At 49.5% G+C, this 17,550-nt stretch overlaps 1 protein-coding gene across 1 annotated transcript in view; it reads right to left on the reverse strand.

The window, feature by feature from the left end:
- Positions 1–11,153: 11,153 nt before the first annotated feature.
- The window catches only part of LOC115556964 (voltage-dependent T-type calcium channel subunit alpha-1I-like), a 204,845-nt gene continuing 198,448 nt past the window's right edge, over positions 11,154–17,550 (reverse strand). The window contains 7 exon segments of the mRNA XM_030374435.1: positions 11,154–14,354; positions 14,357–14,512; positions 14,515–14,553; positions 15,040–15,109; positions 15,111–15,325; positions 15,988–16,212; positions 17,198–17,222. Of these exon segments, the coding sequence (XP_030230295.1) occupies positions 13,822–14,354; positions 14,357–14,512; positions 14,515–14,553; positions 15,040–15,109; positions 15,111–15,325; positions 15,988–16,212; positions 17,198–17,222 (1,263 nt within the window). The 3' untranslated portion in view covers positions 11,154–13,821.

Genomic DNA, 17,550 nt, shown 5'->3' on the forward strand with positions numbered 1-17,550 from the left:
TGCCTATCCATCTGTCTGTCTGCCTATATCAGTAGTATGTCCATCCATCTGTCTGTCTGTGTGTCCTGTCTGTCCTACCACTTTATTGATATCTTCCCGTCTACCTGTCTCCCCCTCTTTCTTCCCCAGGTCCGGGGTTGTCTCCCCCTCTGTCTCCCCCTGGTCCGGTGTTGTCTCCCCCTCTGTCTCCCCTTGGTCCGGGATTGCCTCCCCCCTTTTCTCCTCCTGGTCCAGAGTTGTCTCCCCCTCTGTCTCCCCCTGGTCCGGGGGGTGATAGTTCGGCAGCATTCATCATTAGTTCAGTTCTCTCTCTCACTTACATACTAGCATGCATAATTATGCAACCATAATACATAATATATAATAATACTTTGGACCACTGCTACAGCACCATCAGCAGGGCTTATCGTGCAGTTTCACACGCTGCTCTGGGGCTATCCGACCATGCTCTTATTCATCTGATCCCAGCTTATGAACAAAAACTTAAAATTTCGAAACCTGCTGTGCGGACAACAAAAAACTGGAACAACAGAGAAGCTGTGGATGAGCTGCGGGACTGCCTGGATGACACAGACTGGGACCTTTTTAGAACTTCTTCCAGCAGTCTGGATGAATATACAGATGCTGTGATGTCATACATCAGCTTCTGCAAGGACGTATGTATTCCAACACGCACCACGGTGAGCTACAACAACGACAAGCCCTGGTTCACTGCAAGACTCAAACAGCTTCGTTTGGAGAAGGAGGAGGCTTTCAAGAGTGGGGACAAGGATAGGTTCAGACAGGCGAAATACTCTTTTGGCAAGGTGATAAAGGAGGCAAAACAACAGTACTCTAAGAAGCTGGAACATCAATTTGCAGCCAATGACTCCTCGTCAGTCTGGAAAGGCCTTCAGGTGATCACAGGCTGCAAAACCAAATCCCCCCACTCTATGGAAGATCTTAGACTGGCAAATTACCTCTACTGCAGATTTGACAGACAATGGACTGGTCCTAACCCTGTCCCCACCACAGCTATCAACACCTACTCTTCCCAGCCTGAACATAGACACCACCCTCTCCAACAAAATGGTCCCAGACAGCCCTCTCCCCCCCATCACACCTCTCGCCATTCAGGAGAGGGATGTCAACAAGCTGTTAAAAAGACAGAACCCCCGCAAAGCAGCTGGACCAGATGCTGTCTCTCCCTCCACAATAAGGTACTGTGCTGACCAGCTGTCTCCAGTGTTCACAAACATCTTTAACACCTCACTGGCTGAATGTGTGGTACCTGCCTGCTTTAAAACATCCACCATCATCCCCGTTCCGATAAAGCAGAGGATCTCAGGCCTTAATGACTACAGACCAGTCGCCCTGACCTCTGTGGTAATGAAGACCTTTGAGAGCCTCGTGCTGACCCACCTCAAGGCCATCACCAACCATCTCCTTGACCCACTGCAGTTTGCCTACAGAGCCAACAGGTCTGTTGATGACGCAATCAACATGGGACTCCACTACATCCTCCAGCACCTTGATTCCCCCGGCACCTATGCCAGGATCCTGTTTGTTGATTTCAGCTCGGCATTTAACACCATCACCCCAGCTCTCCTCCAAGACAAGCTAACACAGCTGAACGTGCCTGAGCCCACCTGCAGGTGGATCACTGACTTCCTGTCAGACAGGAAGCAGCGAGTGAGGCTGGGCAAGCTTGTCTCGGAGCCTCGGACCATCAGCACTGGAGCCCCCGAAGGCTGTGTGCTCTCTCCTTTACTTTTCTCCCTCTACACCAACAACTGCACCTCCAGCCACCCCTCTGTCAAACTCATAAAATTTGCGGATGACACCACCCTCATTGGATTAATCTATAGGGTGACCATACGTCCGTATTTCCCAGGACATGTCCGTATTTCACGTCCTGTCCCGGGTGTCCCGCGTTATTTTTAGAAAGTGAGGAAATGTCCTGGTTTTTAAAATTACCTTCTTTGGATCATCACATTTACATGCACTAGGGCACTGCCCACGGCGCTGCGTGCGACGTAGCCTAATCCCCGCCCCTATGCTGTCAGCCCTATTAATCAGAACGTAGACAACGTGACTGTCAGTCATACGCAAGCAACATGCCGAAGCGCAAGTGCTCGTTTACCGAAGAATTACTAAAGAGTTTCCCGGCTTTCAGACCGGGTCGAGACAAATGGGAAGCCTTGTGTCCAATGGAGGTGCAAGAGATCTGAAAATCCACCTGGACACCGAGAAGCACAAAACAGCTGTCCGAGGCGAGGGTAGTGCTAGCTCGATCACACAGTACTTTCTCAGACCAGGGAACGAGGATGCAGTGAATGCAGCGGAGGCTGCATGGTCATTTCACACAATGAAACACCACAACAGTTACAGATCCATGGACTGCACTAGTGCATTGCTCAAAAAGACCCTCCCCGATTCAGACACTGCTAAAAAGTTTAGTTGTGCCCGAACTAAGACCGAGGCTATTGTTGAGAGTGTACTGGCACCGCATTCTGTAGAAGTGGCGCACGAAGCACTAAAATACATCCCTTATTGTGGTGTAAGTACTGATGGGAGCAATCATGGTGCGGTGAAAATCTTCCCCATCATTATTTAGTATTTTGATTGGAAGGCGGGTGGTGTTCAGAGTAAACCAATTGAAGTGCAACGAGACTGCAACGACCAATTACTTAATGCAAACATTGACGAAAAACAATTTGGCCTCCAAATGCGTCGCATTTACCGGCGACAATTGCAACACCAATTTTGGTGGAACTCGGCGTGACGAAGGGGGAAATAATGTGTTTGCACATTTGAAGAGGCTGCTACAAAACAAAACATTGATTGGCGTGGGATGCCCAGCACATTTCCTTAACAACTGTGTCCATCACGGGGCAGATAGGCTTAATGTGGACATTGAAAATATCATTTTCAAAATCTACCAGTACTTCCACATATACACTGTGCGCACAGAGTCCCTCAAAGAGTACTGCGATTTTGTGGATGTGGAATACAGGAGGATGCTGTCACACAGCAAGACCAGGTGGCTCTCTCTATTCAGGAATAAAGAGATGCTGCAGATGTTCCCTGCTCTAAAAGCATTCTTTTTATCCAAGAAAAAGCCACCTGTGATGATCAAGGTTTTTTTTGAAAACCCTTTTAGTGAGGTTATTTGTGGTGCACATGCACTCCCTCATGTCCATCTTCCATTGCCACATTCAGGAGATGGAAAGGGAGACAACTCCATCATGGAAATCAAGAAAACATTGAGCAGCATCGACAACGTTATTGAACGGAAAGACCAAATTTCATGTCCCTGAAAGTCAAGGGACTGCTTGCCGCAACAACCGCAGAGAAGGACTTGGAGAGGGATGTGACAAGTTCATGGCGGATGTGCTAGGCATGCATGCTTGGAGTACCTGGAGAAATGGATGGCGCCCATGGAAGAAATTCACAACCTTTCCTGTGGATGGACATGAGCGAGGCACCTAAGTGGGATGATGTGGAGGCCTGCATCAAGTACCTTGAGGAGAAAGGGGTGGCAATTGACGATGTGGAAATGCTTTGACCAAGTGTCCAATTTAAAGAAATTTGTGGAAAGCTGCAGTGAGGATGAAGCATTCATGGGCCTGCAGGTGCACCAGAGGTGGGTCAAGTACTTCGAGAAGGCCAAAAGCATCGGATGCTACTCGGAGCTGCTGAGGATGGCACAGTTTGTCTTCGCACTTTCTTCACATAATGCAAATGTGGAGGGAGTGTTTTCACTGATGCAGAGCCAGTGGACAAAGGAGAGGAACCAGCTCTCAGTTCCATCTTTGAAAGGGATCCTATTTGTGCAATACAATCTCAAAGATATGTCATGCAAGGACTTCACACGTACATGTTGGGCGACAAGACACTGCTGAAGCAATCATATATATATCATATATATAGCATATACATATATATATATATATATATATATATATATATATATATATAGAGGAACCAGCTCTCAGTTCCATCTTTGTGATATACATATAGATACTGTTCAGACCACGGACGGTTGGGAGGAATGCCCGGAGGACACATCAGCTCTACAGCAAAATACAAATGGGCAAAGAAGGACGAGGAAGAAAAACCAGACGAAGAGGAGGACAAAACAGATGAAGAGGGAGACGAGGATTAAGCAGGGAAGTTAAGCCCAGTTCAGACCAAAGATTCACCTTGCAACGGCTTGCAACTCGCAACGCCTTGCAACGCCTTGCAACGCCTTGCAACGCCTTGCAACGCCTTGCAACGCCTTGCAACGCCTTGCAACGCCTTGCAACGCCTTGCAACGAGACGGGCTGCGACGTTCTAAAACTGGGCAGTTCACACCGGCTGCAACGCGCTGCAACGGGCTGCGACGCTAGGTGGTTTCCATAGCAACTGTGAACGCTCTGGCACATGCTGAGAGCCGCAACATCATCATTTGCGTAGGTTAGGTTAGATTAGTTAAGGTTTGCAATTAGTTTTATTTTTATTTTACTTGAGAGTAGGCTAGAGTTACTATGTTTTGTCATTCTCCACTACATCTGCATGGAGTACAATAGCTGGAGTTACAGTTAGTTTAGATTACCGTTGTTGGATACATTGCATTTTCCGGGTCATTTGTCGTCCTCATATCTGTGTGTGCACACCAATTATTCATGTCTGCGATCATCACAGAGTCCACAAGCAGCAGATCGAATTCCCGATGGGTCACAATTCATGACAGCAGACCGTCGAAATCTGCGACCACACCTGTAAATGCGGGGAAATGAGTCAAACCACCCCCAACCAAGTGTTTTCAGGTCATTTGTCGTCCTCATAGTCTGTATTTGGACACTATTATTCGTGTCTGCGATCATCACAGAGTCCACAAAGCAACCGAGGGTCGCAATCAACGATGCCACAATCACTCTAGCGCACCGTCTCGGACTTTCCTGCGCCCCCACACTGAAATGCAGGAAAAAATGAGGGACAACCCCACAACAAATCCTTTTAGGAGGTCATTTGTCGTCCTCATATCTGTATTTGGACACAATTATTCGTCCGTAGACTAAGAATTCAGCAAGATTAAAAGTGCAAAATACATCAACAAAATACGACAGTACGGTACCGGGACGGAGTAAGGCCGTGACGTACAAGTTGTTCTGTGCTGTGATTGGCTGAAGAGGAATAGTTAAATCGCCGCGTTCTAAAACTGGACCTTGCGATTTGACATGTTCAATCTCTGGCGACTCCTTGCAACGCCTTGCGACGCCTTGCAACGGCTTGCGACGCCTTGCAACGGCTTGCAACGGCTTGCAACGACCCGTTCACACCGCCCCTGCGACGTTCTAAAACCGTCTCGTTGCAAGCCGTTGCAAGGTGAATCTTTGGTCTGAACTGGGCTTTAAGATGGTGTGTTGATATTTACTATTATTTTTTGTATATTCTGTTATTTTTTCGAGTATACAAGATGGTTTTTTTTGTATTATGCTCATTTGTTAATTTATTTTCTCCAATAGGCTACCTGATTGTAAATGAGCTCATTTGTTATTTATTTTAATTATTTTCAATGATTGTAAATCAGCTCATTGGTTAATTCCCCCCCCCCCCCCCCCCAATAGCACTACAAAACAGACATTATTTTGTTCATTACTGAGGCTAAGTGAGTGTTATTTCGAGTTCAGAGTTATTGTTAACTTGTTAAGTGAAGGATGTTAAGATGCGACATTATTTCTTTCATTGTGCTGTTCATTCATTACAGGAATTGTTGACTCAAGCATTTTGAATAAATACATTTTGAATAAAATTATCATTTGTTATTGGAGTTATTGTTATTGACTTTTACTGAAAAGCATTTTTAATAAACCAACTGTAAATATCTTGTTCTATCTATATAATATAATATATCGGTATAATTGAATAATAATAAAATACTATTAAAGCATTAGCATCCTCCACATGACCGCCCCCCCCCCCCCCAGCCACCCCTGCCCCGCCCCACCTTCAACCCCCCCCACCCCCCGACAAGGTGTCCTGGTTTTCCCAAATGAAAATATGGTCACCCTAATTAATATCAAATGGGGATGAGGCCGCCTACAGAAATTAAGTCGACAGCCTGGCTTTCTGGTGCAGCCAGAACCACCTGGAGCTGAATGCTTTAAAAACTGTAGAGATGGTAGCAGATTTCAGGAGGAGCCAAGCTCCAACCATCCCCCTCATCATGTGTGACTCCCCAGTTAACATGGTGGAGTCTTTCAGATTCCTGGGAACAGTCATGGCACAAGACCTAAGGTGGGCAGAGAACATCACCTCCAAAATCAAGAAGGCCCAGCAGAGGATGTTCTTCCTTCGACAGCTAAAGAGATTCAACATGCCGAAGAAAGTGATGGTGGAATTCTACACAGCCATCATTGAATCCATCCTCACCTCTTCAATAACCATCTGGTTCGCTGCCTCTACTGCAAAGGATAAAAGCCGACTGCAGCGGATCATTCGGTCAGCCGAGAAGGTAATCGGCTGCGACCTGCCGTCTCTTCTAGACCTGTTTCACTTAAGGACCAGCAAGAAGATCATCGCTGATCCTTCTCATCCCGGTCACCACCTATTTCTGTGTCTCCCATCCGGCAGAAGGTTCCGGGCTATTAAGACCAAAACCTCTCGCCACTTGAACAGTTTTTTCCCCACGGCAGTTGGGCTCACAAACAAGCCCCCTGCATCACAATGACTCTGGGTTTACGTACTCAAACTAACTTGCCCTTCTATTCCCAATAATTTATTATTATTATTTATTATTATCTTAAAAAATATTTGTCCTTTGTTCTTGTTTATGTGTTTTTGTTGTTATGTTATGTCTCATGTCTTATGCACCAACCACACCAAGTCAATTTCCTGTATGTGTGAATATACTTGGCCATTAAAAGAATTCTGATTCTGATTCTGATTCTGATAATTATACGACCATCTTGAAGTCCAAAGAGGCATATGCTTTGTAGGATTACTATCGCACATATTTATACAAAAACAAATGACGTGCTCTTGTGTTTTGAGAGCTGAACACAACCCAAACCGTCTCCAGCCAATAAACTATATATTTATATATATATATATATATACATATATATATATATATATATATATATACATATATATATATATATATATATATATATATATAGAGGAACCAGCTCTCAGTTCCATCTTTGTGATATACATATAGATACTGTTCAGACCACGGACGGTTGGGAGGAATGCCCGGAGGACACATTAAGGTGCGACACCGCTGTGTCTGAGCGGTAACTCTTACAACCTTAATAGGATTGGCTCACAGCCAGAGGAGAGGAAGATAGAGAGATGATGAATAATGAATATAATGAATGATCAAGGTGTAATTGGTTACAAATATTAATCTGTATATTGCGAGCAGAATGTGCTCATTGAGGTCACTGTGGGATGGGAATTTAATTGATAACAAATGATTTTTCCATGAGTTTTTTATTTGAAAGATATGGTTTTATAAACTGAAACTCAATTAGAGATGAGGTCAGATATGCAATCAAACCGCATCAATCAAGTTTAGCATTTAGCTATGTATTCATACATTATGATCAGAATTGATAATCATCATCAAATGAAGTGCCCCCAGCATTGATCCCTCAATAAGCTGTCAGCCACTGGACACACACACAGGCTGCAGCTCAATGTGTGTGTGTGTGTGTGTGTCTGTACATTTGTGTGTGTGTGTGTGTGTGTGTGTGTGTGTGTGTGTTTTGAGCACTGTGTTTGTGCATGGAAGTGTGTGTGTGTGTGTGTGTGTGTGTGTGTGTGTGTGTGTGTGTGTGTGTGTGTGTGTGTGTGTGTGTGTGTGTATGTGTGTGTGTGTGTGTGTGTGTGTGTGTGTGTGTGTGTGTGTGTGTGTTAGTGTCTGTGTGTGTGGAGCACTCTCAGTGTGTATGTGTGTATGTGTGTGTGTGTGTGTGTGTGTGTGTTGATCACCGTGTGTTTGTGTGCGTGCTTGTGTGTGACTGAGGGTTTGTGTGCGTGTCTGTCTGTCTGTGTGTGTGCGTGTACAGGTGGTGATGATTTGAGGTTCAAAAAGGTCTGAGCTCTGGCCATTCAAATTGGATCAGAGGAACATGAGATGGTAGTTCGGTACTTCATTTACCCTCTGAAGAGAGGGTGTGTGTGCCAGAGAGAGTTAGTGTTTGTGTGAGAGTGACTGAGTGTGTGTTCAAGAGGAAGTGAGGAGGGAAAGGAACATAAATGGTGTGTGAGAAAGGGCAGAGAGCCACCCTCTCCCTCTCCCTCACCCTCTCCCCTCTGCCTCTCTCAACCCTATTTGAGTGGCATTCTTACTCCTCCACCGTTTCTAAGAGTTCCAGTAGATGAGATGTGAAGCAGCTCAGGGTTGGGTTATGAGAGCAAGAGAGGAAGAACCAGAGAAAATAATGAAAAAAGAAAGTGTCCAATTAAAACTAATACAAGAGAAAACGGGGCCAGGTGCTGCAGGAAGCCTCCTGGAGACTGACAGACATTCTCCTCTCTTACATCTGTCCCACCTGGCCTATTGTTGGCTTCCCCCCAACCAGCCTTTATCTACCCCCCTCTCTCTCTCTCTCTCTCTCTCTCTCTCTCTCTCTCTCTCTCTCTCTCTCTCTCTCTCTCTCTCTCTCTCTCTCTCTCTCTCTCTCTCTCTCTCTCTCTCTCTCTCTCTCTCGCGCTCTCTCTCTCTCGCTCTCTTTCTCTCCCCTGAAGCTGACATGATGTAATGACAGAGACGACACTCTGAGCTGCCTTTAGCTTCAAATACTGACAGGAGCTGGCTCCCATGTGTGTGTGTGTGTGTGTTTGTGCGTGTGTGTGTGTGTGTGTGTGTCTGTGTGTTTGTGTGCGTGTGTGACTTTGAGAATGCATTTAAGTCCAGAGAGAAAGACACAGAGAGGGAGGGAGAGCGAGAGAGAGAGAGAGAGAGTAATGCAGACTTTAATTCTCCTCCTACATTACCAGAGAACTTCCCCCTGACTGACGTGTCCCTCTGTCCCCCCCCACCCCCCACCCCCCAGCAGCCCCTCAATGATTCAACGTCGGTACTCTGGGTAAGAGCCTTTGCTAGCCGACTAGATGGTAGTGAATAGTAAACTAATAGTAAAATTGTATTTCTTAATGGTGTGAGGCTGTTCCCTGAGTTCAGCCCCTAATGACGAGATCCATATGGGAGAACCACAAGAGAAGTTTGAATCGCAATGTAGACATTTCGATCCATTTGACTCCATCTCCCCGCCACATGTCTTTACCCTCCAGATGAATCCTCATTCTCCTTTGAAAAACTCAAGAGCTTCCAGTCTTCGTTAGTTGTGAAAGAGAGAGAAGCCTTTAATTGGAGGATTGTGGAAGCATTGAACTAAATGCCAGCGGGCTTCTCTCATTGAAACAGCGAGTCGTTATCGTCCAGTTGAGGAAGCTTTACGGTCCGTCAAAAGAGGGCTCCTCTGAACTAACTACTCTGCATGACGTGCTACATGGTGGAATGATGAAGCCTGTATAATCTTTAAGTGTTTCTCGTAGTGTGAACTTTAAGTGTGAACATTAAGGCCCCGTCCACACGAAGCCTCGGGTACTCCGAAACACGAAGGTTTCGGAGTATCTCCGTAAAGGAGTCAAGCGAAACCGGGTAGAACTGTAGAAATGCTGTAGTACACATGCCAGGCCCAAAAGGGGCGCTGCTTCTGCTACAGAAATCCATAAGAAAATTAAATAAGAAGAGGCGAGCATGCGCATAGAGGCTGCCCCTCGAACCACTAACAACACAAACAAACGGTCAGTCAACAGTCTCAATAAATAATTGCTTAGCCAACAAGGGACATGGTCTGCTGCAGAACCATTACAAGCCTGTAGTCCGCCATCATCTTTTTTGTTGTGAGTTCTGAGACTCTGCGGGCTTAACAGTCATTGGCTAGAGGGTCGAGGGCTGGGGCGATGACGTCATGGTTTACAGTTTCAGGCGTCCACACGAATCCAAAACAAAACCGGGTAGATTTGAAACCACCTCCGAGGGTGGTTTCAGAAGTTTACGGTTTCGGTCAGCGGATTCACTGGCTTGGTGTGGACGGAAGGCCGAACCGTACAAGACCTTTGCGGTTTCGCCATGAAATCGGCTTCGTGTGGACGGGGCCTGAGTGTGCCCTCGTAGTGTGAACTTTAAGTGTGCCCTCATAGTGTCAACGTAGTGTGGTAACTTGAAAAGTTGATTTTACTCTGGACTAAGTGTGTCTGTAATGTTGACTTGAAGAGTGTAGATGTTGCGTTGACCTGATGCATGGACATGTGAGGGCAGCCAGGCCGAGTTCACACTAACACACCAAGAAGACAACAGGAGACTAATAGGTCAAACACACACATACTCACCTTACCAAACACACACGCACAGCTGTGTGTTTGGTAAGGTGGTGCATGGCCGTTCGTAGTTGGTGGAGCGATTTGTCTGGTTAATTCCGACAACAAACGAGACTCTGGCAGGCTAAATAGTTACGCGGCCCCGTGCGGTCGGCGTCCAGAACTTCTTAGAGGGACAAGTGGCGTACAGCCACACGAGATTGAGCAAGAGATTGAGCAACACACACCCTCCTATTGCGGAGTACCCACAGGAAGAGAGAGAGGGCATTAGGACCCTGGGGTGTCCATCCCCTCCATGCTCCGTGGATCTGTGTTCTGCAATGAGCCTGCGGAGGCAGCAACACAAAGGGTGAGGAGACAGGAGGAGAACTCTCTCCCCCTCTCTCTCCTCCCCCCTCTCCCCCCTCCTCCTCCCTTCATATTATTCTTTCTTTATCTGTCACCCGATCGACCGTTAATAGGTAATCGATGTCAGAGAGAGAGGCCAGTTGCTCTCATCTCTCTCTCTAATGAAGGATACGTGTGAACACATGAAGCATTATGACTATACGTCGTATTTAAATGAGGAAGAAATTATTTAATATCCTTCTGGGAGTAGAAACAGGGAACAGTGTCAAAGTGCTTTAATATGTTAATTGTACTTTAAATAACTTCTCAACTGTTAAAAAAAAGAGTTGAGGTGACGTTTTCCTCCCTGACGTGAGTTTGAAGACATGTCACATGATCATCTTGTCCGCCCAGCTCACACCTGATTGGTCACACACACAGGAAGGACAGACACAGGAAATGGCTGAGGGTCACATAGAACATTTATTGCTGTGTAGTCAGGTTAACCTCTGACCTCTGACCTCCAAGGAGGACCGTTTCTTTGAAGCTCAAACAGCCCTTCAAGGTTGCCTTTGTTTGTTGTTGTGATGTTGTCCCGCCCGGACGACAGATTGTGATCATGTCGCCATGGAACACAAACTGTCAGGGAGGGGCTCACCTGACGCTGTTCAGATGTACGCACACACAGAAAAACACGCACACATGCACGCACATGTATGCGCACATATACACTATCTCTGTCCCATACACACACATCCACACACGCATGCATAAGTACACATGCACACACTCAAAGGCAGGCACACACACACACACACATACGGGCGCACACATACAATGTTCGTCGCCAATATCAATCATTGATATTCAACATCATGTGGTTTAAACAGTCACCAAAAAGGTCCACCCTCGCATTCTTTTCTCACCTCATTATATTCCAAAATAACTCAAAGGTCATGATAAAAACACTAATGATATACAAGTCTTATTAGGCTCTAAAGATCAACATCTCCTACTTCAATAATCAATCAATCCACTGGCATGACATCCAAAACCCCCCTCCCCCACCCTCCGAATGTTTCCCGAACCCCGGTCCGCTCCCGCTCCAGCTCCCATTGGCCCCTCCAGGCTGTATAAAAGTGTTGCTACAACAGATGTGTGTGTGTGTGTGTGTGTGTGAAAGGAATAGAAGGAGCAGGAGGAAGAGCATGTCAAGTGCATCAGGGTGTCAGTTAAAGAAGACGATGAGGAGCAGAGACGTCCTGTACGGCGCTCCCAGAGCCGTGCTCAGGGCCGTGAGCCTCCACACACACACTAAAGCTTCAAACAGACCAGCATTTTCGTTTTTGTTCTTTTTAATCTGTAGTGATGTTCTCTGTTAGCATCGGAAGCAAAGGCCAACAGAAACCAAAGTCAACCCAGTGTGTAGGTTAGGCCCTCCCTCCCAGTGTGTGGGTCAGCCCAGTGTGAACGTCATTGCTGCAGGTTATGGGTTCTGGCTGCAGTCCTACTGTGATGATCCTGCGTCTCTCTGTGCCGACCGGAACCAGAACAAGTACAGGAGGGAGAAGAGTCCTCGTCGCGGGGTGGAGGGTCTTGGAGGTGGAGGAGGTTTGAGCCCAGAGAGGGGTGGAGGAGGTGGAGCCCGGGGGAGAGGTGGGGGTTGAGGTGTGGAGGTGGAGGAGGTGGTCGAAGCAGGAACTAAGGGAACATTACTTCAAGCTCAGGAATACATTTTTTGCTTGGTGGTTTTTCCACATGACACCATTTTAAAAAAGTAATCTTTTCTCCAACCTTATAAAAAGTGGAAGTCACTGGCAGACAGAGTCCTGACGATACTTAAGACTGTAAAGGGGCGTGGGGACAGAGAAACACTGGCCTAGTCGCTCGTGGACAAAAAAAGTGAATAGAACCACGTGGTAATCACCGACACTGACATCGTTAATACAGAGCAAAGGATTAAATGAGGTTCCGTCATGCAGTCCAACCCATGTGGAGTGTGCGACAAGTCCATCGCGTGGTCCTAAATAACTCTTCAGACAAACAAATCCCTTTGGATTATACGGTTACAATACATCCCTTCACTCTCCTCTACTCTAAGGAAATGTCCTTTTATTCTTCAAACGTCCTTCTTTCATCAGCGCTCGCTGCTCCCCTTCCATGTTTGATTGAGCAATGCCCGAGGTTAAACCCGCAAAGAAAACCCATAAAGAAGAGTCACATATCACTGCATGCAAGGTTCCGTTTGTGTACAGCTGCCACTCAAAAAGCTGTTGGCAGAGGTTCCTCTTCCGGAGTTCCTCTCATCCTGAATACTCCGCTAAAGATATAAAGACGTGCTGAGGCCGTTCTCCATGTGCTGCATTCAGGCAATCAGCCTTCTGACACGCAATCACACACATAGAAAAACACACTCACAAACACACACACACACATGAACTCTCCTCCACCTCGCACTAACCCTAACCCTCTCAGCAGAAGCTCCTGGTGGGGGAGAGCGGCGCGGTGACGGACTTCTGCTCCTGCTCGCAGACAGATGACCGGCTGGTTCCCATCTTCGCCATTGTATTTCCTCCTGCTGACCATGCCCCACGCCCCACCCCGCGGAGCCGCTGTCGAGCCGCGGGGCCGGCGTGGAACGGGTCTAAACCGGATCCTTCTACTGCTGCACTGTCACCGTCCGAGACCCCGAGACGCCGAACAGCGAAACCAACAAACAGAGGAAAAAGACAGTAGGGAAGCAAGGAACACCATTCTGTGTGTGTCTTTTGATTTTCAGCTCTGTGCCTTTTGCTGTAAACTCCCTGATATAAAGAGGGCCTCCGGGCTGCAGTCGACCAGAACCATGCGTGGCCTCTAGTGGTACCAGCCCTCAGCAGCTAGAGGCCCTGTTCTGCCCTGTTGGCCCCCGCTCTGAGGGCCACACTAGTCCTCCTCTGACCCACCGGACCGCCCGAGTTCAGCCTGGGCGCGCTCACAAACACATCCGGACAGGGTCTGGGCGGGATGGGGGTGGGAACACAGGACATCAAGTGACGTCACGCCGGCCGCAGTGTGACAGGGAGAGTAAAGGGGGAGGCGACGGTTCGGAGCCAGAGGGTGGGGACACGAGGCGGGGGGCGGCGGTGTTCTTCATCTGTTCTTCCGGCGGGGCCCCACCAGCGTCTGGTTGGAGCTCTTCAGGCTGAAGGACTCGTGCCCGCCGCCCCTTCCTCCGTCCCCCCGCCGCCCCCCGCTGCCCCGCCCGTCCCCAAGCCCCATCGAGGGGTTGGCCAGGAAGCCCTGAGGGTCCATGAGCTCCAGACCCAGGACCCCCTTGTGGCCCTCCCTGCCCCGTGACGAGAGCAGCGCCCCCCCCTGTTCAAGGCTCCCTGTGCTGCTGCACTTCTTCACGCCGCCTCCGCGGGGCGCAAGGGAGCCGGGCGAGAGCAGCGAGGTGAGCGACAGGCTGCTCAGCGTCTCTGACAAGTGTTCGCTGTTCCCCGCCTGGCCGCAGCCGCAGCCCCCCAGGGAGGGGCCGATGCCGATGCCGATGCCCAGGTCCTCGTCCGAGGGGTCCATGGAGTCCTCCCGTGTGCAGCCCGGGCTGGCGCTGCCGCGGCCGCTGCTCTGGCTCCTCTGTGGCCCCTGGTGGCCTGGAGGGTGAGGCCGGAAGGCGGCCGGTGCCCCTGGGGGGGGGCCGGCGGCGGCGGGGTCGTCCCTGTGCAACGTAAGCGAGGGGAAGAGGAGGGGGAGAGGCGCCAGGGGGAAGGGGGGGTCCAGGTTCCGGGCGGGGACACGCTGAAGCTCAGGCCCTCCTCCAGTGTGGTCTGCAGGCTGCCTCCGAGCTGCCCGTTGCCAGGGACGAGTCGCTGTGGACGGGTGCTGGGGGGGGGACACAGACAGCATCATCCAAAGGTAGCTGTGTTACAGATATCAGCATCGGAAATTCATCCGATACTCCCTTAAAATGCAGCATCGGTATCGGCAGGCCACGCAGTCTAAGGTGCCGATCCGATACCATTACGGGACTAGCTCCTTTACGACACAGGCAAAGAACTACAGAGAACATCACAAACCCTGCAGGGGTTGGAAAAAACATGGATGCTCACGCTTACAAGAGTACCAGTATTATTATAATTACAGATTCTAAATAATATAAGTAAATCATGTAGTTCTGAAAAAAATAAACAACATAAATAAATTGTATCAGTAGTTATATTGCTAGATGCGGGAAGGAACAAACGTCAAGGGAACATATCTCTGAGCGTAGTGAGGCCTGGGGCCCCTGCTGGACCACTGACCTGGACCCCTGGTGGACTACTGACCTCAGGCCCCTGGTGGACCACTGACCTGGGGCCACTGCCGTACTGACCTGCGTGCAGAGCGTGGTGTTGCGGGCCCCGGGGGATCTCAGCGAGGCCCAGGTGGCAGGCGAGGTCCAGCCTCAAGCCCCGGGTCAGACGCAGGCTGCGCCTGCGGGGCGGGCCGGGATTGGGGGACCGCCACTGGTGGAAGAAGTCCACCGGTAGGCGGAAGCGGGACAGCGGGTCCCCGGACCCCTCTCGGCGTTCTCGTCCCCCTCGGCACTCCGCCCCCTGCTGCTCGACACGCCCCTGGGAGAGGGAGGGGTGGACGGTTGGCTTGGGCTGACAGACTCAATGTTTCGGCGTTGATTGATGATGGCAGCATGTCGCTCAGGAGGTAGAGCTGGTCGGCTGTTAACCGGAAGGTTGCTGAGGCGTCCTTGAGACGCCTCACTCCCCCTGACGAGCTGGCTGTCGCCCTGCGTGGTTGACACGGCTGTCGGTGTGTTAATGTGTGTGTGAATGGGTGAATGTTAGGCGAGATGGTGAAGCGCTTTGAGCGGCCACTGGTTAGAAGAGCGCGGTACAAGCTCAGTGCATTGACCATGACGGGGGTGCTGGTCCTTAGAGCGCTCGATACTTGACCGCTCACTTGGATACGAAGGTACGCGTTACGCCTCCATGGATTGAGGTTTAGGTAAAACAATGTCCCTGGCCGAAGCATTGAAGGGGCCGGAGGCTCCTGAGGCTGGGATTGGACGCTTCGCTGTCAGCATGCTTGTGAACAGTGAAGCTGTTAAACAGTTAAACTCAGGTCAGTTCATTGAGGCACACAGGACCCCTACCTTTAGGGGGTCCCCTACCCTGGTCTGCCTGCGTCAACGACCTGACCTGAGTTTAGTTAGAGACCTCCTTAATTATTCAATACAGTGTATTCCCCTCTGCTCCATCCTTCATGTTACGGTACTCTCACCATACTATAACCATGCCCACCCCCCCCCCCCCTGCTCACCGGGGCTCCTCTGGTGGTGCTGCTGGTGGCTGGTCTGCCTGGACCTCCAGCTCATCAGCTCCAGCAGCGCCCTCCCCTCCTCCTCCACCTCCTCCTCCTTCTGGGCCTCTCCTGAGATCAGGGAGGGGGGCTCCAGCCCCACCTGGGTCTGGGTCTGGGTGTCTCCTGCCTGGTGGAAGCCCCCCGCCTCCTCTGAGCTCTGGGAGTCGCTGTTCTCCTGGCTCCCTGGGAGGGGGGGGGAGGAGAACGTCTTCAGGATGTGGAGACGAGCTTTTTAAAAACTGAACCTACGTTCACTTCTTGCAAAAAATCGAACACGAACACAGATTTATGGCAAGATTGAAGCAGAAATGAATGTTGCATAAAATAATTCATGATGCATCTTCAAACAGAGGATCCAGGGAGTGGACTTGGAGTTTGATTATTTTAGACCGATTCATCTTAAAAGGTTAGCATCTACCAGGACTGGACCTGCAGCCTCAGCCCCTGCCACACTCTCTGGCTGTGAGGTCAGGGGGTCGGCACCGTCCACACTGCCTGGCTGTGAGGTCAGGGGTCATGCTGCCCACTGGCCTTCAACTGATCCTCCCTGTCCTGTGTCTTCGTCTTAGAGGAGAGGTGTGGATGAAGGAGGATGTAGGGTAAACTCCTACGGGACACTTCTCTATCGGTTGAAGTTTCCCACTTCTATTAATATCTGTATGCTTGCTCCTCTCCATCTTCTCTATTTTGAATCTGTGCTCGTGCATTCCTGTCTCCACCCGGCCTGCTCAGGTCTCCATGCCAACCAGCCTCCACCATCTCCTGCTGCTGGTCCATATGGAGACATTGTACACACATACACCTCAATATGTGCATCCATCAGGGACTAAGCCAAAGCTTTGTTTGTCATTTTACAGTCAGCATTCTCTCTTGAGTTTGAATGGGTAAGAGTGTGTGTATGTGTGTGTGTAGTTTGTACAAACACTCTCACACACACACAGACAAACTGACACACTCACACACTCCACATCACACTCTCTCTACTCTAGCTGCCTTGACCTGAAGTCTTCTCTCCCGTACCCCCCCCCCCCCCGCCCCCCCCCCCCCCCCCCCCCCCCCCACACCCCACCCCCCCAGAGTTTAAGCTAATCCTCCCTCTTCCCACCTCCACCCTCCCGCTCATGTTCCCTCCCCCCTTCATCCCTTCCTTCCTTCTCTCCTTCCCTACCTCCTAAGGAACGCTGGTTCACAGCCTGGTTGGGGGGGCAGTGGGAGGGGGGTGGGAGGGGAGAGAATGCAGCTATAGTAGAGAGCATGAGCACCCATACAAACCCAACACTCACACACACCTACATATAAACATCTATATAAATGTATGCTGCAATTAAAATGAGAGAGAGAGAGAGAGAGAGAGAGAGAGAGAGAGAGAGAGAGAGAGAGAGAGAGAGAGAGAGAGAGAGAGAGGGAGGGAGAGAGAGAGAGAGAGAGAGAGAGAGAGAGAGAGAGAGAGAGAGAGAGAGAGAGAGAGAGAGAGAGAGAGAGAGAGAGAGAGAGAGAGAGAGAGAGAGAGAGAGAGAGAGA

This window comes from Gadus morhua, chromosome 2 (assembly GCF_902167405.1).
Source record: "Gadus morhua chromosome 2, gadMor3.0, whole genome shotgun sequence".
Classification (NCBI taxonomy): Eukaryota; Metazoa; Chordata; class Actinopteri; order Gadiformes; family Gadidae; genus Gadus; species Gadus morhua.